Raw genomic sequence first — 21,657 nt, 5'->3', positions numbered from 1 at the left:
TTCAGGGGATCATTTCATCTTCATTGGCTGACAAGATACGTTTTTATTCAGTCCACAGGGGTAGCTTGTTTTAAAGGTCTAAAAATATCCATGATCTTTGGAATATTCATTCTCCGAGTTGGTCCTGCGTTGCTCTTCAGTGTTTGGAAAAGAGTGAAATCTTTACAATCAAATGATAATGATGTATCGGAAAGTGGAACTTGAGCTTCCAGCAGCTGCACCAGAGTTCAATTACTCTAGAGGTGAGATGGAATTTAAAAAGACAAGTCCTGTCACTACCAATGGCCATCAAATACGTTTTACAGTCTTATAGTTTTGTTGTGTGTGGAATATTGAGATGATGCCAAATCTTACAGATATATTTTAAAGTATTACTTATTTATGCTGCTGCACATGATGGCCACCAGGTTCTTGGGTCAAAAATCTTGGACAGATCCTATGTGCATGTTAATCAATTGCCTCTGTTTTCATTCTTTCCAGTGAAATTAAGAGCAGAAGAGTTTCAGAAATCTGAAAAACTGCTGAATGATCACAATGTGTTTGCCAATAGCAAACAAGCCAGCAAGTTCTCGAGACTTTGGCTGACACTGAATAGTAATTTACAGCAGGAGTTGAGCATTGGAACTGATCTGGGGGAGAGGAGAAGAGGAGACTTGTCTTCTAAAGTTTCTTTTGTATTGAGAGAAATAAGCTCTTACAGACAGTAATTCAGACCAGCTAAATTGGACGTTTAATGACGTCTGTGAGTTAGGTGCCTAAAGGGAACCAGTATCTGCATGCAGTTATGCACCAAACAACATGTCTAGGGATCTGAAGTTATGTCAACTGCTTGAGGAATGAGGGGCTACTAACCTTAGGAAATGATATAAAAAGTGGCTTTATATATTTATTAGCAACAGTAATGGTTTGAAACTTGCCATCTGGGGGTTTCTTACATTCTGAATGTACATTATGAACTTACAGGTCCTGGTTTTCATTCGGTAGCATCAACTACTGTACTGCATTTAATGTAAAAAATAGTTTCAGTGCTGGGAGCTATATCTAAGCTGTAATGATAAAAGCTAAAATTGTGTTCTGTGCAAAAGATGATAACAATTATTTCATATTTGAAAGCCTGTGTGAATTACTGATGACCAGTTTTCTCTGTTTCTGCAATTGGTTAACATTTACTTTGCATTTTTCAACTTTTTCTACAGTCTTCTTTTGCTATGGCACTTATTACTTGTCTGCTAATAGTCCTCTAAGACACTGGCATTGTTTTTCAGCTGGCAACAGTGGACAGTGGCCCTAAATATTTCTCCTTCATGCAAAGCTCCATCTGATTTTCTGGGCTGTTTTACTTGAGTAAGGCCCATAGAATTGGGTCTGGCAGCACCATCAGCAGGAAGAGCAGGCACATTTTGATTGCTCAGTGCTTTCCCCGGCTTCAGCATAGCTTAGCAGATTTCAGGATGTCTGATTACTTCTATTTAAAGGACTTGGAAATGATGAGCCATTCCCCATTTCTCTATCATTTGTGCATTTTGTTTGTACAATATCTTCCAGCCATTTGATAACATATGCACCTAAGGAATCACAGCTGTCTCTTGTATGCATCTGTATTTGTTTTAGAACTTGCACTGACCCAAGGCAATAATAATGAAAGAAAAAGGGTATTTTTTTTAGCATGATTGAAGAGAGACTCTGCAAATCTTTATCTTCAGTCTGCACAGTGAAGATGGAGAAACAGAAAATGGGCTTGGAAGAGATAAAAATCAAAGCCCTCTGAAACATGGAGATTCCCAAATATATTGAAGAATAACATGGAGATAATACGGATGCCTCTGTCTCTTTGGTGTAGCAAGCACTAAAAAATCAGAACAAACTTCACCAAGATGGTGATTTACATGGCATATACTGGGGCCTGTCCTGTTTGCCCACATAAATGCAAAAAGAAGGAATACATGTCATGACCCTTTTGTTAAAATGCATGTTCAGATAAGAAATATGAGTTTTCCTAATAAAAGGTAATGAGAAAAGATCTCAAGGTTCACTGCAAGCACAGTGGTGTCAACAATATCTATAATAATACATACTAACACTTCTGATAGTTTATTCCAGGTAATTTCAAGGTTCTGTCAGGTTTCATTAATATGTTCACTAGGACTCCTTCTGTATCAAAAGCAGACAGTGATTTTGGGTCATCCTTCATGCTGCCTGTCATGGACGTAAGTGTGTTTCTTGCTGAGAAAAATACTTAACAAATCATCTAAAATAATGGTTTGAAATGCATGGGAAGTTATGAAATACAGCTATAAGTTGCAGAAGTTTGAGAATTCGTAGAGAGAATGAAGAGCTGCACTTCTGAAATATATGCTTTTTATTCACGGAGTCAGAAGGAGTACCAGAGAATAAAATTGTAGGTAGATCAAACCTCTAAGAAAAAAAACCCAGCTTTGTGTGAAGTTATACATGTAGAGCAGAATGAAACCAAAACACAAGATGAGAAAGTGAGAAAATGAATAGATGACTGTGAGGTAGGCAACGATCAGCCTAAACTGCAGCACTGTAGGAATACAGTATAATTAGCTTATAGCAGCCAGAGCAAAACCAATTTAAGAAGCAAATTTAACAAGCCTATAAAAAACCACGTTTAATTCTTAGTTCTAGACTCTGAACAAAGACACAACCAGATCCAAGTCTGCCCAAGTATGAGGGTTGGATAAGACTTCTGCAAGGCATATAATAATTCTTGGATCATAACAGGAGCAGATCATCTTGAGTGCCATTACACGGCACGTACAGGACAACCAGGTAATCAGGCCCAGTCAGCGTGGGTTTATGAAAGGCAGGTCCTGCTTGACTAACCTGATCTCCTTCTGTGACAAGGTGACCCGCTTAGTGGATGAGGGAAAGGCTGTGGATGTTGTCTACCTAGACTTTAGTAAAGCCTTTGGCACCATTTCCCACAGCATTCTCCTGGAGAAGCTGGCTGCTCATGGCTTGGACGGGTGTACTCTTCGCTGGGTAAAGAACTGGCTGGATGGCTGGGCCCAAAGAGTGGTGGTGAACGGAGTTAAATCCAGTTAGCGGCCGGTCACAAGCGGTGTTCCCCAGGGTTGGGGCCAGTGGTGTTCCCTCAGTATTGGGGCCAGTTCTGCTTAATATCTTTATCAATGATCTGGACGAGGGGATCGAGTGCACCCTCAGTAAGTTTGCAGATGACACCAAGTTGGGCAGCAGTGTTGATCTGCTCGAGGGGTGGGAGGCTCTACAGAGGGATCTGGACAGGCTGGATCGATGGGCTGAGGCCAATTGTATGAGGTTTAACAAGGCCAAGTGCCGGGTCCTGCACTTGGGTCACAAAAACCCTACGCAATGCCACAGGCTTGGGGAAGAGTGGCTGGAAAGCTGCCTGGCAGAAATGGACCTGGGGGTATGGTCAATAGCCGGCTGAATATGAGCCAGCAGTGTGCCCCTGTACTCAGCACTGGTGAGGCTGCACCTCGAATACTGTGTTCAGTTTTGGGCCCCTCACTACAAGAGAGACATTGAGGTGCTGGAGCGTGTCCAAAGAAAGGCAATGAAGCTGGTGAAGGGTCTGGAGCACAAGTCTGATGAGGATCGGCTGAGGGAACTGAGGTTGTTTAGCCTGGAGAAAAGGAGGCTGAGGGGAGACCGTATCGCTCTCTACAACTACCTGAAAGGAGGTTGTAGCAAGGTTGGTGTCGGTCTCTTTTCCTAAGTACAAGTGATAGGACAAGAGGAAACATCCTCAAGTTGCGCCAGGGGAGGTTTAGATTGGATATTAGGAAAAATTCTTCACCGAAAGGGTTGTCCAGCACTGGAAGAGGCTGCCCAGGGAAGTGGTTGAGTCTCCATCCCTGGAGGTATTTAAAAGATGTGTAGACATAGTGCTTAGGAACATGTTTTAGTGGTGGACTTGGCAATGTTAGGTTAACGGTTGGACTTGATGATCTTAAAGGTCTTTTCCAACCTAAACGATTCTATGATTCTATAATTCTGTAGGTAGCAGTGGATGACACAATGATAAAGGAGCCAATATTCTACCTACTTTCACACTACATATTTGCCTCCACTATTGAAATCGAACCAGTGGGTTTTGAGAGTCCTACTATAACGTAAATGGTTAAGTTTTGCTTCTGCTAGCTGGTTAGCAGGTGGACCAATGCTTTCAGATGTCAAAACCAACTACAATCAAAATCAGTCAAGGCAGTTCAGATCTTTGTCCTGGGAAAACCAAACAAAACCACCACTAGTTTGTTCATAATTAGAAATAGTTAGGAAATTTTTCATTTTACCCATCTAAAATATCGGCCTTCAAATCAGAACTATTAATTGAAACTATTCTATAGACATGAGGAACTGATACTGTAAGAGGAAAATTCACCCCATCCTCAGGTAGGTGTTTGAAACAGTGGCTATAACTTGCACTTTGGAGATGATGTCCAACTTAGCCGGTGGTAGATAAGCTGAATGCTACCCTTGAAGGCTAATTGACTACATTTGTAGTAGCATCCCATACTTTTGATGTATTGATCATAACACCTAGCAACAGCTCTGGAAAATACAAGAGGCAGAGCTGGAAATAAAGGCACTTGACAAAGACACTGGGTTCAGAACCATCTATGTTCACAGCAGCCACATTACAGCTCCTGTCTGTGAGGTAGGGATGTACATTTTCTGTATCTTTTGATGTTGTTTTGCAGTACGGGACCACAATTTGTTATTCTGTAGGCACTATGACAACATAAACATTAAATACAAATTCCTTTAGCTCAAGAAATATTATATGCATAAAGTAGTAGGAGAAAATATTTGCTGAATATTAAAGATTCTCTCTTTAGCCTGCAAAATCTGAGCTAGGAATGAGCTAGAAGAGCAACACGAGAGCAGCCTGAAAATACTTCTGCCTATAGAGATGCTTTTTACATTTCTAAGTGCATTACACTGTCACAAGGAATCCCCAAACCTGACTAAAACCTTCAGATGTTTAACAATCACACAGACCTTTACGTTTAGGCAAACCCTCTATTCTAGTACTTCCAGTGCTTCTTCACCTTCTGTTGTAGAATCATGGTTGCATCTCAGGAGATATGTATGTATGTGTGCTTACTATACTTAATACACACACAATGTGTTATTGGTTAAAATGTATATATTGGTAATCAGCAGCAGCTCCAAAGAAAGCTAGTAAAAAGGCTGAAAGCTCTATCTCCATTGGTGTCTAATGAAGTGCCTTCAGCAAGTATGTGCCAATACTAAACCACAAAGGTCAGACTTGTGCTGAGCTGTGCATTATATTTGAAGCCCAGAAGAAATGGCAATCTGTATTAAAGTTCACAACCTGTGTGAAACGAGACTTGATTAAAATAATACAAGTTGTTAGCTCTGAGATGGTTCTTTATGTGAAAAGAGCAAAACTCACCACACATAACTGTGCAGTATAAAAAGCACTGAAATCTTCTCATGTGCATTTAAAGCAGTGCTTAGCATTGTAATAAAACACATGGTTCAGTTATAATGTGGGGTCAGTAATGCAAGGAGCAAGAAGAATAGCGTTAAATTAAAGAAAATGAGAGATCTGACTGACTATCAGTTTAGCACTATTACTCATGATGAGAAGTAAAATGAAGTTCATGACCCCATCTACTCTGCCTCTACTCTCTGCTCCTTCGTGTCCTTCATCAGAAGGCACTTCCTCAAGGAGATTCATAAATCCACAGTTTTCTCCAATGAATTGGCACATACTTATTCTAATTGTTCTAACCACCATACTTCTATAAACAGAAAAAGAAAAGCTGCTACTCTGAGGCAAGTTACTACGTCCTCTGCTTGTGACTGGCAGATGTTTGGTATTTTTCTATTAAAGTAGATGGTTGACATCCTCACAGCATTTCTTCAGTCTGTTTGTCTATATAGTGCTGTGCACATTTACATTATTACAGACAGTACATAGCAGAGAAGAACCAAATAGTCCTCATAATGCATATAACCTATTTATTACCTGTAGTAATAAGCTGGTACCTGTTTATTTCAGCTTGGAGAGTAACCCGATCTTTTCCAGAAAGCAGCTACCACTTAACTTTTCATAAGCAAAAGTACTAACAGGATCTTTGGTAAGACACTTATGCTACAGAGAAATCAATCTTTTGCAATAATAGCTATTAAGAGCCATAAACTAATTGTAGATAATGGCCTATCATTCAGCGGCAGTAATTCAGGCACTTTATCAAGATATATGGATTTAAGTTGACCACTTTAAGACCTCAGTATGCATGAAGAAAAGGGAATAGATTGTGAAAAGACTTGTTAAAAGTAGCAAAGATGATCCTTAGTCGCCTACAGATTATGGCATTGAAATAAAAGTCTAGATTTCAAGTGAACTTTCAATGACCTCCTATTGCAAACAAGATAGTGATGCGAAACAACCAGCAGGCCACGAGGGGCTGGGGCAGCGGAGCAGCATCAGCTGAGCAAATGGGAGGTCTGGTCCCACACTGGGCTTCCTAAGCTGATAAATGGGAACTGGGGTGCCCTGCACCATGCAAGACAGAGACTCTGGGGAAACGTGGCTTATTTGGCAGGCATTGCCTTAAGAAGAAGAAAGGCCAAAGAAATGCAAAAGGAAGATAGTATGGCCTACAGCAAGAAAAAATATATTTGAATATGCGGGCAATGGGTACAAAGTGGTGTCACTTCCTGCATGTAACTGTTTGGAGGACATGCAAAGGAGTTGGTGTTGAGGGTCAGAGATCTTTCACACAAAGGGTGGTGGCAACCAACTTCTCCTTGCCTCAGTCTCAGAGGTGCATGATAACTGTAGGACACGAATTAGTCAACATGAGCTGTAGGTGTGACTGAGTTGTAGTTGAATTCATTCCTTGCTTTGCCTCCCAGCTTCTGAGGACTGGTTAAAAGAGAAACTAGCAGAACCTAGAATAAGGTGGTCCTTTCTGATCTGCTCTTAGCACTAAGTATTTTCCTCCTTTTCTTCCATTTTGTCAACCATGTTTGGGGTAAACCAATACCTTCACAGCCTGCCTACTTTGATAATCCTGTGCTCCCATCACTTTGCGGAGTTGTTGAGCCTTTCCAGATGTTACGGCATAGTTTTTGGAAGGCTCCAGTGGCCGTCTCATTACTGCTTCCCAGACATCTCAGATACCACCTCCAATAAGTCTGGTGGCTTTCCTCTTCACTCAGCAAAACACATTTCAAAATAAGAAGAAATTTAGGATTTTTACATATTCAGTTGGTTCCTTCAGTCACATGGATAGAAAGCGGACACAGCTATGCCTTCACTTTAGGTTTTCTCTTTTTTTTTTTCCTTGCTGATAGAGCTATGGGAAACAGAGTCAGATTAGAAGGTTAAAAGGAGAGAAAGATAAAACACTGGGGTCTAGTTAGTAGTCTCAAAAGGCAAAATGAGAGTGACCCACTCTGGTATGCTAACAGTTATGAAGCTGGTAAGTAAATATTTAGTAGGAAGATTGGTATCAATATTTAATTAATGAATTAATGCAAAGATATCAGGCCTGATGTAGAAAACATTGAGGCTCCCTGAAAGGTAGATTATTTATTAAAGGCATAGTGTCTGGGTCTCTGACATGGAGAACACAGCCCTAGCAGGGATGTGGAAGAGGAGGGGTGGGACGAGGTGGGCTCTTCTTCTCTCTTCTGACATGGGGTATGTGTGGCACCGGGTGGGACTATTTCATGCTATGCATGCCTTAGTAATGCATAGGGAGATGTTTATAAAAGTATTTGAGCAGTGAGGGAAGCATAAATTGCACTGAGGAAAAATATATTAACAGTAGGAAATAATAAAAAACAGTAGTTCAGCCCAGGCAATTTACTTCTGAAACAAATGGCATAAAGCAACATGTTACAGAGGAAAGGTGCTCAAGATGAAAATGATGCATGAAGAATGCCAGTCTTACAGTCCTGAGATGCTGCCTGAGTCTTCAAAGACATATCCAATCCTGTTGCCTCTTTGAGTGTAGAAATCCACCATTTAGGCTCAGCTAATCAATGGGTTGGTACCCCCACTGCCTTCTTCCATGCCTGAGGATGTAAAAGTGCATGACAGCTGCCAGAGATATTTCTGTGATGCAGATATTTTTTGAGAATTGTGAATTTTGTTTTTGCAAGGGAAGAATGAAGAAACTGAACATGGGAGTTTTCTGATAATTCCCTTTGCAGCTCACGTCACCTGAAATACTTGTTTCCTCAGGCAAGCCCTTCATCCTCCAGCCTCTCATCATTAAATCCCTCAGTCTTTGTCATAGTAACACCTGACAAACCCTGCCAAACCTCCTCCCTACCTTCTCCCCTTGAGAGCACTGCCTGACCTCTCTGTCTGGTACTAATGGTGCTCCAGTAAGACTGTAATGCCTTTTTCAGTTGGACCCATCTCACCCATTATGGAAACACAACTGTCTGTAATAAAACACAGTGCATGGTGCACAGTGATGCTGTACAATGACAGGGACATGAATCAAATGTCTGCGAGATGAATAAAAACAATGTAAATTTAAATAGGAGAATATGATTATTGAAGGTGGAATTAGGTTTGGACACATGATAAGAATCCATCCATCTGTAAAAAATGCCAGAAGGCTTTTTAATGAGATTTTCAGTTATAAACATTGAGACACCCTCAGTCCTGAGGTGATAACATTAGAGTTTGATTGTGTGTAGCTATGAGAATGGAAGTGTATATAGAGAACTGACCTACTGTAGAAAAGCAATTAGGGTCTACAGGGGGACTAATTGGCAAATAAAACAGCTATACAAAGTATCCCATGGCAAAGAAAAATTAGATACACTCTGTTATAATTTAACAAACACTTGTAGATAAAATTGTGGTTATGGGTGACTTGAGGCATAAAATGGTATAAAAGAAGAAATTAAAGCTCTAATAAATTAATGTTGCTTGAACCAATATGCTGTTAGGCATAATGCATTGCAAAGGACAGGACAATTAAGGAATGGGAAGGGAATTACTTCTGGGATCTGACACCCAGATGCCATGATCTGAAAATCAAAACCAACTTCAACATTTGACTTTGGGAAAGCAGGTTAGAGAATTGACTTAGAAATGGACTAATTGTACATAAGAAAAGACTTACGAGGGTCAATTGTAGAACTAAACTAGTATGCACCTGTTAAGTCCTCATATGCCTCATAAAAGGTAGCTTATGAGGACTGAGGAGCCTTCATCTCCACTGGGACTGGCAGCTTTGGTCCAGCGGGCAGGTTTGTACAGGTAGGCACTGCTGTCATTTCATGATGCCAGCGGACTTTACCCAACCACACGTCAGCTGTGCTGCTCCTGCCTCTCCTGTACATCTGCCTTTTGCTGTGTAATTGTATTTTACGTCCTGCCAAAAGGCGAGGAAATGGGACTGGGCTCAGCACTGTTGCTATGTGGCTGCTGGCTCAGGGTTGGTACGTTTGATTGGTGAAATAATTAATAGGGTTTGCTTGTCTCTACCTGCCAAAGCCCCTTTTTACAGGCTGTGACCCTAATACTTGAGCCTCAGAGTTATGCACTCCTGGCACTGGTTGTCTGTAGCTGACCCATCTGTTATTTCCATCTGCTCTTCTTTTTCTTTCAAGTTTACAAGTTATGTTCTGAGATGTAATTCAGATCCCATTGCACCATTTTTGTCTCTCCTTTATGCAGCCTATTTAGTGTGGAAAACTGAAGGTTTAGTGCTAAGTAGTTGTTAGCTTCTAGGCTAATTAATTTCCCCTAAATAAAAGAAAGAGAATTTTCTTAACTTAAAATACTTGTCTCTCTTTTCTGAACTTCATCCTCAATGGATTCACTTTATAGATTTCTTTTTTCCACTAATTAATTCCATTGCCATTTATTTTCCCTCAAAGAGCCCTGTGGCTGGTTATCACAGAAGCAAACAGAATGCAATGAAGTACATTTCTAAGGAATTTGGATTTAGTGATTATATGGACAACAACCTTCACAACTGTCTTTTGAGAGCAATCTCTATTCTGACCACAAAGCCAAGTTTTGCTCAGGTGCACTGCTGTAGTTCCATCTCATATTTTAAACAGGTACCCACAACACTGCTCTCTTGAGGAGGAAAGATTTGCTACTGTCGTGGTTTAGCCCCAGTCGGCAGCCAAGCACCACACAGCTGCTCGCTCACTCTGCCCCGGTGGGATGGGGGAGAGAATCTGAAAAGCCAAAGTAAGAAAACTCATGGGTTGAGATAAGAACAGTTTAATAACTGAAAAATTGAATAATAATAACAACAACAACAACAACAATAATAATTGTAATGAAAAGGAAAACAACAAGAGAGAGAGAGGAAAAAACCCAAGGAAAAAAACCAAGTGATGCAACCACTGACCACCCGCCGACCAACACCCAGCCAGTCCCTGAGCAGCGATCGCTGCCCCCCCCGACCAACTCCCCCCAGTTTCTATACTGAGCCTGACGTCATATGGTATGGAACAGCCCTTTGGCCAGTTTGGCTGTGCTCCCTCCCAGGTTCTTGTGCACCTGGCAGAGCATGGGAAGCTGAGAAGTCCTTGACCAGTGTAAGCTCTACTTAGCAACAACTGAAACATCAGTGTGTTATCACATTATTCTCATACTAAATCCAACACACAGCACTATATCAGCTACTAGAAGGAAAATTAACTCTATCCCAGCCGAAACCAGGACAGTATCCACCCCTTATTCTACATGATCTACGTCATGCCAAGGTCCTACCCTTTCCAATACATTCCAATTAATCACCACCACTTTTCCTGTCTTTTGATATATACACACAAGTATCATTCCCTTAGTCTATGGACCATCCCTCTAAAATGTCCGTGGAGTTCATTTAGTCCATGACTCTGGGTTCCATCTGTCATAACAGTCCTTCAGGGCAGGAAAGATCATGTGTGGTGTTGGATTGTTGCATGCTGAAGCCAGTTCTGGTTCCATCACTGCTGCGCTTTGTTCGGTTTCATCAAAGTTCATTCTTCATGAATCTGGGTGATTCTTACTGTAATACTGTTGATATGGCATATAGCAACCATAAAAGTGAAGACATGCAGTATTATATAGCAATTAAGATCATACCATTCAGTTCATTGGCTATTTTCACCCCAAATCTAATCCCCTTGAGGTACACATCGGACTTCCCCATCCTTTTGCATTACCCACCAAGTGCACCCAGGTTCTTGAGCAAAAGCAATCCCATGAATGGGTTTTCCTTTGCCCGAGGCAGGAGTAACCCAGACTGTCCTCCCGAGCGTATTTTTTATGTGCACTACGGGGACTTTATTCCCTTCTACAGTATGTAAAAGTTTTGATTGGGCAGGGCCAGCTCGATTGGCAGATCCTCTAGTGTTGACTAACCAGTTGGCTTTTGCTAAATGTGTATCCCGATGTTTAAATAACCCAGCACCCATTGCTCTTAGTGTAGTCTTCAACAGTCCATTGTATGGTTTGATTTTCCCAGAGGCTGGTGCATGATTGGTGACATGATATACCCACTCAGTGCTGTGCTCTTTGGCCCAGGTGTCTATGAGGTTGTTTTGGAAATGAGTCCCGTTGTCTGACTCAGTTCTTTCTGGGGTGCCATGTCACCATAGGACTTGCTTTTCAAGGCCCAGGATAGCGTTCTGGGTGGTGGCATGGGAGACAGGATATGCTTCCAGCCATCCGGTTGTTACTTCCACCATTGTAAGCCCATATGGCTTGCCTTGGCGGGTTTGTGGGAGTGTGATATAATCCATCTGCCAGGCCTCCCCATATTTATATTTCAACCATCGTCCTTTGTACCATAGAGGCTTTAACCGCTTGGCTTCTTTGATTGCAGCACATGTTTCACATTCATGGATAACCTTTGCAATAGTGTCCATGGTCAAGTCCACCCCTCGATCACAAGCCCATCTCTTCCTTGATGGCCTGAGCTGTCATGGGCCCACCGAGCTATAAATAATTCACCCTTATGTTGCCAGTCCAGATCCACCTGAGCCACTTCAATCTTAGCAGCCTGATCCACCTGCTGGTTGTTTTGATGTTCTTCAGTGGCCTGACTCTTGGGTACGTGAGCATCTATGTGATGTACTTTTACAACGAGGTTCTCTACACAGGCAGCAATACCTTGCCACAATGCGGCAGCCCAGATGGGTTTGCCTCTGCACTGCCAGTTGCTCTGCTTCCATTGCTGCAACCACCCCCACAGGGCATTTGCCACTGTCCATGAGTCAGTATAGAGATAAAGTACTGGCCATTTTTCTTGGCCAGTAATGTTTAAAGCCAGCTGGATGGCCTTTACTTCCACAAATTGGCTCGGTTCACCGTCTCCTTCAGCAGTTTCTACAACTTGTCATATAGGACTCCATAGGGCAGCTTTCCATCTCCAGTGCTTTCCTACAATACAACAGTGAACGGGGCATATTGCTTCTCATTTTCTGGTAGTTTACTATACAGTGGGGCCTCCTCAGCATGAGTCACCTCCTCCTCTGGTGGTATTCTGAAATCTTTGCCTTCTGGCCAGTCCATGATCACTTCCAAGATTCCTGGGTGATTGGGGTTTCCTATTCAAGACCGTTGTGTGATCAGTGCAACCCACTTACTCCACATAGCCTCAGTTGCCTGGTGTGTAGAGGGGACCTTCCCTTTGAACATCCAGCCCAGCACCGGCAGTCGGGGTGCCAGGACGAGCTGTGCTTCAGTACCAACCACTTCTGAAGCAGCTCGAACCCCTTCATATGCTGCCAATATCTCTTTTTCAGTTGGAGTGTAGCGGGCCTCGGATCCTCTGTATCCCTGACTCCAAAACCCTAAGGGTCGACCTCGAGTGTCCCCTGGTGCTTTCTGCCAGAGGCTCCAGGTAGGGCCATTCACCCCGGCTGCGGTGTAGAGCACATTTTTTACATCTTGCCCTGCCCAGACTGGCCCAAGGGCTACTGCATGAACTATCTCCCGTTTAATTTGTTCAAAGGCTTGTTGTTGCTCAGGGCCCCATTTGAAATTGTTCTTCTTCTGGGTCACTTGATAGAGAGGGCTTACGATCAGACTGTAATTTGGAAAATGCATTCTCCAAAAACCCACAATGCCCAAGAAAGCTTGTGTTTCCTTTTTACTAGTTGGTGGAGACATGGCTGTTATTTTGTTAATCACATCCATTGGGATCTGATGATATCCATCTTGCCATTCTATTCCTAAAAACTGGATCTCCTGTGCAGGTCCCTTGACTTTACTTAGTTTTATGGCAAAACCGGCTTTCAGAACGATTTGGACTATTTTTTTCCCTTTCTCAAAAACTTCTTCTGCTGTGTTGCCCCACACAATGATGTCATCAATATATTACAGATGTTCTGGAGCTTCACCCTGTTCCAGTGCAGTCTGGATCAGTCCATGGCAAATGGTAGGGCTGTGTTTCCACCCCTGGGGCACTCGATTCCAAGTGTACTGAACGCCCCTCCAAGTGAAAGCAAACTGTGGCCTGCACTCTGCTGCCAAAGGGACTGAGAAGAACGCATTAGCAATATCAGTTGTGGCATACCATTTGGCTGCTTTTGACTCCAGTTCGTACTGAAGTTCTAGCATGTCCGGCATGGCAGCACTCAGCAGTGGCATGACTTCATTCAGGCCACGATAGTCTACTGTTAGTCTCCACTCTCCATTAGACTTCCGCGCTGGCCATATAGGACTGTTAAACAGTGAGCGAGTCTTACTGATCACTCCTTGGCTCTTCAGTCAACAAATCAGCTTATGGATGGGAATCAGGGAGTCTCAGTTGGTACAGTATTGCTGCCGGTGCACCATTGTGGTAGCGATCGGCACCTGTTGTTCTTCAACCCTCAGCAACCCCACAACAGAAGGGTCCTCTGAGAGACCAGGCAAGGTGGACAGCTGTTTAATTTCCTCTGTCTCCAAGGCAGCTATACCAAAAGCCCACCGGCACCCTTTTGGGTCCTTGAAATACCCTCTCCTAAGGTAGTCTATGCCAAGGATGCACGGAGCCTCTGGGCCAGTCACAATGGGGTGCTTCTGCCACTCATTCCCAGTTAGGCTCACTTTGGCTTCCAGTACAGTTAGCTGTTGGGATCCCCCCGTTGCCCCAGAAATACAGATGGGTTCTGCCCCTTTACAGCTTGATGGCATTGGGGTACACTGTGCACTGGTGTCCACTAGAACCTTATACTCCTGTGGGTCTGATGTGCCAGGCCATCAAATCCACACAGTCCAGTAAACCTGGTTGTCCCTTTCCTCCACCTGGCTGGAGGCAGGGTCCCTCTAGTCCTGGTCATAGTATTCGTTACCCACTTCTTGTAAACGAGAGTCAGGAGTTCCTTCATTAAAGTCAGGAGTAAGATCAGCCCTTCTACTTTGTCTGGGGAACTGTCCACTGGAAACTGGAGCAGCAATTTTCCTGGAAGAACCCCCTTGTGTGATTGTTTTTTCTTGCAGCTCACATACCTGTGCCTTTAGGGTCGAGGTAGATTTTCCATTCCACTTCCACATATCCTCTCCGTGGTCACACAGGTAAAACCATAGGGTGCTCTGTGGTGTGTACCCTCTATATCCTTTCTCTTGAGCAGAAGAAGATTGACTCCTAAGAGCTGAGATACTTGTCCATATAGGTGGGGAGCAGGACATATCCTCTTTGAATTGTCAGAACTCCTGGGACAGTTTCTCCACAGCTGAGACGAGGGAGGAAGAGATAATTTCTTCGTATTCCTGGAGTCAGCTAGCTGCTTCATCCTCCGTTGGTCCCTCTTCATCTTTCCAGATCAGTATTGCCAATGAGTTAGCATATGACGCTGGTGTGCTCCGTACCAACTTCCACCACATGGGTCGTGTGCACTGGACTTAATCTGGATCTTTGGATAACTGCTTGTTGTCCAGGTGACCATAAATCACCTCCAGCATGGCTAATTCCCTCAGGTACTGGATACCCTTCTCCATGGTGGTCCATTGGCCTGGGCGATATATAACATCTTCCTTGAAGGGATACCTGACAGGAGTCACCTCCAGAGGCTGAGGGCTTGTGCCCCTTTTCCAATCACTTTGTCAATGCCCCCTTCCTTAGAAAGGGATCCCAGCTGTTTGGCTTCCTTACCCTCTAATTCCAGGCTACTGGGCCCGTTATCCCAGCATTGGAGCAGCCAGGTGACAATGTGCTTGCCTGGATGACAGCTGAAATCTTTTCGCAGCTCACTCAGGGATAGGGATCGGGTGGTTTCCATCTTGTTTATGAGTTCTTCCTCTTCCTCATCCTCTCCTTGTGATGGCCCTGCTTTTTCATCCTCCCTTTCTAAACGAGCTGACTTTCACTTCCAAAATTTCTTCTTGTGTATAGGGGCAACTGATACAGGCATGGGTTGGTTCCCTGGTTCAGCTGCAGTGCCTGTCGTGGGGGTTTGGAGTAGTCACAGCGCCTGTCACCGGGGTTGCAGTAGCTGCGGTGCCTGTCATTTTGTCATCAGATCCAGAGACCTTCTCTTCCCCTCGAGGGTACTGAATAGTGTTGAACAAGGCTCGGTAGGCATGGGCCAGGCCCCAGCACATTGCAGTGATTTGTGTCTCCCTAGAATTGCCAGCATTCCTTTTCCAAATATTCTACTAATTTTTCAGGATTCTGCACTTGTTCAGGGGTGAGGTTCCAAAACACTGGAGGTGCCCACTGTCCTAGGCATTTGCCCATGCTATCCCACACTCCCTGCCACTCATAACTATCCAGCCTTGGGGCAGATCTCTGTATGATATTCTTAAATTGCTTATTAACCTTAGACAAAACCGAAACAATATTCCCAAGAAATACCAATAGAAGTATCTTAACTACCCAAGGAGGTTCAAGATACTAAAACGTTAATGTAATGAAGGAGGAAACATCATAGAAGAAGGTAGCGAAGATGCCATTCTGTATTTCCTCCATAAAAAACCTCTCAGAGGAAGAGGTCTAGTTGCTAATTGTCTCCATGAGGTGGTACCCAAAGTACAGTAATGGCTTCAGTACAAAACCCAAATACCAGATTAAGCTCAAGGACAGTGTTTTAATGACAAATCTCCCAGGCAAAACATCACTAATTACTGCAGAGCACAGCAGACTGCAAAAACCAACACTGATCTTTAACACGTATAGCAAAAAAATGAGCATGGTGCAGATCACATAAACTAATATCGAGAACAGAAGAATCAATGTCGTGACCCGCAACTGTTAACAGATATAAATTCCTTAACATGCTCTGGTTAATCTGTTATTATCTCAAACCCTTTGAGCCCCACACTGGGTGCCAAAAAGGACTGTTGTGGTTTAGCCCCAGTTGGCAACCAAGCACCACACAGCCACTTGCTCACCCTCCCCCCCAGTGGGGTGGGGGAGAGAATCTGAAAAGCAAAAATAAGAAAACTCATGGGTTGAGATAAGAACAGTTTAATAAGTGGAATAACATAAAATAAAATTTTAAAAAATTGTAATGAGAAGGAAAACAACAAGAGAGCAAGAGAGGAACAAAACCCAAGGGAAAAAAACAAGTGATGCAACCACTCACCACCCACCGATCGATGCCCAACCAGTTCCCGAGCAGTGACTGCTGCCCCCTGGCCAACTCCCCCCAGTTTCTATACTGAACCTGACGCCATATGGTATGGAATAGCCCTTTGGCCAGTTTGGCTGTGCCCCCCCCCCAGGTTCTTGTGCACCTGGCAGAGCATGGGAAGCTGAAAAATCCTTGACTAATGTAAGCACTGCTTAGCAACAACTGAAACATCAGTGTGTTATCAACATTATTCTCATACTAAATCCAAAACACAGCGCTATACCAGCTACTAGGAAGAAAAATAACTCTATCCCAGCCAAAACCAGGACAGATACTTTCTCTTCAAGTGTAACAATCATCAAATATGTGGTAATAAGTAAATATTTTTCCCAGGAGTAGTAAAGTAGCTGAAGTAAAATGTTTGTTCATGAACACTCAACCTAGTGACATATTGACAGAATGTACATTATTCATATGTGCAACATAAAGAAAGGATTTGACAAACTTTAATGTGTAGACTGCTCAGTATTAAAAAGAAACAAATAGGTAAGTATTGCATAAAACAGGAAATGTGCAATATAAAGCTTCTGGTCTGGATGCAAGTTTCTTGAAGGTCTCCCTACCCATGATTGTATGTTCCACAGATGAGTTCAGTATCAAACTGAACGCCAACTCAGGCCCAATAGGTTGCTCTTGCAGCATTTGCTCCCATCAGCAACTTCTGCTCTGCATTGGGAGATTTGGCCATGGTTGGGTAAGTTCTGATGACTTCAGTGGAAATTTGCAGGGAGCTCATCAGTACAAACCTTACTACTTGAGCAGGGACTTAGTGGAGCAACTTGTCAAAAATGGACATTACACCCTGGTAAAACTCACCCCCCCTAAGAGCAGGCCACAAGGGGTGCATATGACTTACATAGGGTGTGCGGCTTGGGCTTCCCATGGCTGCGAGGTGAATTACAACCTGCCGGTAGTGGTGGCAGATTTGTCCTCTTAAATCCCTGCTGTTTGGCTAAAAGTTAGGCATGTAGTGGGAATGTCTTCCAGCAGGGAGAGAGAATTGGGCAGGCAGAGAGTGAATCCCTCCATCCTAAACCATGAACAGTCCCACCAAGGTGTCTGTTTGTTGGAGTTGCCTACCAACAAATGTAACCATGATTAAAACATTGTGCTTGTTACAAGATGCTAAATAAAACCAGCCATTTAATAAAACCAATCCATTTTAGTATAATAAAATACATCAGGTATGGGATATTTTATGAAAATGTTTAATTCAACTGTTTCTTTGGAATGTAGTAGTCATAGTTTGGAAATTTAAGTTACAGTTCAGTTCTATGTGATTTTTTTTTATGCTACTCAGTGTCTGAGAATACAAATGTCATTTAAAGTTAAGGCTTCGCTGTTCATTTTGAAACAACAATTTACAAGTGTCATATTGTCATAGAAAATAAAAATTTCTGTAAAAAAAATTTGCACAAAGTTTTATGATGGTACAAAACATGAAGCAATAATATACCAGTAAAATGAAATCATTTTACTACAGAAGATTTTTATAGTTTTTCAATAAAGAAAAAATATGTTATTTTACACTTTAAAAATTATGAAACAATCTAAAACAATATAAACTGAACATTTTGTAACACTGCCTTTACAAATTAATAACTTTATAAACATATAATTTTTTTAAATATATTTATCAGTGCAAGATACTTTTCAATGTAAAGTTGCAGTATCATTTTTCCTTTACTGAAGGGCAACTTTCATTCTATTACCTTCAGAGACATCAAATCTTCAGTGCTAGATCCTCATTATCATAGTAAGGTCTGAAGACCACAAAGGAGATACACTTCTTTTTACGTTCACTATTCTCAGTATGTTAAAAGAAGAAAAAAACCACCAACCACCAGCTGTACTGTTCAAATAGATCAAGACCAAGAGCTAGTCCAGAATCTATTGAAATCCATGGGAATATTTCAAAAGGTTTTGGGCTTGGGCTCCCCAGTGGGATTTTCTCTTCAAGGCAATATATGCATGTAACTCTCAGTCAGGTTAGTGGACTAGAAGTTTCTTCAGCTAAGGAGAACAGCCACTAACACCTGAATCACAAGGTGGTAGTGTGCTGAAAATAGTTTTGAAAAATCATTTTTTTCTTTGGGTTAATTAACTAGCTGCTGTGATACTATTATGGTCAAATTACACTGTTGGATACAAATGAAAATTCTGCCTTTGCCAGAGTGAGTTTGTCACTTGGGACATTTCATGGACATTTCGTGCCGAACTTTCAGGCCTTAGGTGCTCTGTCTTACCTTCTTGAGGACCAGGGTCTAGAGCCTGGGGAGGTAATTCAATTTAGGCATCTAAGTAGGTGTTTGAATATTCACTATAGTCTCTGCCTGTAGGACTCCTTTTAAGTAGCAACTGTCCAATGTTTTTTCTATTGGGTCTTCCTTCAAAATATTTTCAATTTCCAAACTCATATTTTTACCTCCAGCCTCCCTCCCTTTTCCTCAATTTCTGGGTTACTGGTGGATTTTCTACAGGTTTTTCTGTTTTATGCTTCGTATTGGTGAAATGATATGCTTCAAAACATTTACTTGATAAATAGGGGTGGATTCTGTTGCTCTAGTAATTCAAGGCTGAATTAGCCCTTCTTGAGTCCTAATCCTGGACAGGATACTTCATTGCTCTACTACAAAAGCAATTTTGGAAAAGACTAACTCACAAAGTCACAATCACTTCCCTGACTCTGCTCAGGGAATTCAGTGAGGAAAAACATGAGTTCAGCACTTTGCAGGACGTTCCTTTCCCCATGTTTGCACTGGTTTTACCCGCTGATTGGTAGCTACCCAGGGGAAGGTTAAAGCTGCCTTCTTCCACTGCCTCCCCAGTTATGGCTGTGCTGTGTGTGGGTCACCGCAGAAAACCCAGGGGCTCCCTTCGCACCTGCAGGAGGGGAATGATCCCGCTGGTCCCTCACCTCCTCCTATGGACCCCTGAGGGCAACAAAATCTTGTTTCTTTTTACCCTGTTGCACCAGCTGCATAGGCTATTGAATATTATTTGTCCAAGAATATTTGTCCTAAAATATTAAAAAATTGCCACATAATTGTCAAACACATTTTTCCGACAGTTTACACAGCTCACTGAATCTGTCACTATCTGCACTTCTGGTCAAACAGAAGCCTCCTGGTATGAAATGCCAATTGGATATAACAGGATGGTAAGAACATACCCTACATACACTGTGGAATTTTATTCTGCCCTCAATACCCATGCGTAAGCCCAATTAGCATTGATTAGCATGAAAATACACATTTATTGAGAGAACAGAACTCTGGGTTCAGGTAGGGGCAGGAGGAGGAAAGTTTCTCATTTTAAAGGCAATCTTTTCAGTAAGCGAATAATTTTCCCTAGTGTAATTAACAGGCAAGCTGTTCAGGATAAAAGACATGCTTCATGACTTCAGGAAAAAAGATACTGTCACTTTATGCTCTTAAGAAGAAACCCAAAGTTCGACTTTGGAGGGTAAAGTTAAGAATTTTCCCTTATTTTTTAACACAAACTCTAATAAAATCCTTTGCCATTACCAGCAAGTTAAAGCTGCAGTTTTCTTTCCTTGGCAATGGCAAATGCTTATGCAATCTACTCAGAGAGAGAAAGAGAGAAAGGAAGAGAAGAGAAAGGGAGAGAGATTTTACATTTGAAAATACATTCTATATGAAAGAACAATAAAAGGGGATATTGCAGCTTTATACAAAAGGGTCAAGAGACATGAAGTTGAAATACAGAAAGCAGAACAATCGAGCCAGGTTGTCAAATCTGATTAGCCCTTGCCTTGATGAGGCTACTTTCTTACACTAAAATATACTTTTCTTTTAGTCAGTGAGCCATCAAAATATGATTAAAGACAAGGGCATAACTGCAGAGAAGCAGAGCTGTAGTTAATGTTAACACAATGAGAAGCAGTACAAACAAAAAGGCACTTGAGAGGACATACACTAGCCAGTGCCAAGGACTTTCCGGTTTAGTTTTTAGGCAGTACACTCGGTTACCAGTTGTGTCTGATGATGGCACATACTCTTTTATGGAGTTCACAAGCACAAAATTTAGTACAACACTGAAAAACATCAATAAAATTTGACTGTATTGCTTCGTAAACAGAGCTGACACACTATATCGGTACTGATGCAGCAGTACTTTCAAAAACATCCTAACCCTTCTTTGCCTATGCACAACACGAGCAATTATACACAAATACAGGTGCAGGAGTCCACTAAATTGCTGTTACTCCAATATTTTCTGGGCACTGAGCTACAGACGGCATGTCCATCCAAAGGACCCCACTGAATACATTTTGTGACAGCATCTTGGATTTTGCACAGTAAAAACAAAATTATCCATTAACGGAAAACAAAAGAGAGGGAGAGAAAGAAAGACAAAATGAACTATAAGTCAATCATACTTGGTCTCAACACCAGCATTTGATTATTTCAAATAAAACCAACAGAAAAAGCAGACTGTACATGATTCAGATTGTTAACACAGATTGTTGTCCATGTTTATCGGTTACACACTCATCGAAGCTCCTGAGAAAAGCTTGGCTCAGTGTCATCAATGCACTTTTCAGCCTGTACAGTAAAAGAAGATCAACAGTTCCCCAGCACGACCGAGCTACGTCCTTCCATCCCGATTCTCTGAAACTTCTCCAGTCGCTTTATACCTTCATGCTTCCGAGTATGAATTCTGTGTGTTTAGTTTATCTTTTTTCAGTTTTACACCATCAACCAGTTCAAAATTGTAATTCTCCAGTGCAGACAAGTTCCTCTCTGACATCCCATTGTGCCAACAGGCACAGTACAGGACAACTCCACAGATGGCTCCTAAAAGCACGCCGAGTGCACTCATGGCTATGATGGTAATAAGGATTGGATCTAGGGTCTTCAGGACGTTGCCTGGTTTCCTGGAGATGTTATCATCGTAGTCCTCACCTGTATGGTACGGAGGTGTAAACCCTGAAATGGAGTAAAGAATTGCAAAATTTTCAGAACTGATTCTAGGTAGAACTTCGCTTGATGAGTTGGAAATTTGGAGAAAGGACATTGAGTTTCTGACATAAATTGCTACATAATTTGAAAACAT

At 42.2% G+C, this 21,657-nt stretch overlaps 2 protein-coding genes across 4 annotated transcripts in view; both read right to left on the bottom strand.

The window, feature by feature from the left end:
• ITGB1 (integrin subunit beta 1) overlaps nucleotides 1–21,657 on the bottom strand; it is a 387,977-nt gene that overhangs the window by 93,660 nt on the left and 272,660 nt on the right. The window lies entirely within an intron of this gene.
• The window catches only part of NRP1 (neuropilin 1), a 114,358-nt gene continuing 110,471 nt past the window's right edge, over nucleotides 17,771–21,657 (bottom strand). For all 3 annotated transcript variants that reach the window (XM_075492478.1, XM_075492479.1, XM_075492480.1), the window contains exon 18: nucleotides 17,771–21,530. In XM_075492478.1, coding sequence (XP_075348593.1) covers nucleotides 21,241–21,530 — 290 coding nt within the window. In that variant the 3' untranslated portion in view covers nucleotides 17,771–21,240. The remainder of the gene's footprint in view (nucleotides 21,531–21,657) is intronic.

The sequence above is a fragment of the Mycteria americana genome, chromosome 2, assembly GCF_035582795.1.
Source record: "Mycteria americana isolate JAX WOST 10 ecotype Jacksonville Zoo and Gardens chromosome 2, USCA_MyAme_1.0, whole genome shotgun sequence".
In the NCBI taxonomy this organism is placed as follows: Eukaryota; Metazoa; Chordata; class Aves; order Ciconiiformes; family Ciconiidae; genus Mycteria; species Mycteria americana.
The sequence above is the reverse complement of the archived record's forward strand: the minus strand, read 5'-3'. Positions and strand labels throughout refer to the sequence as shown.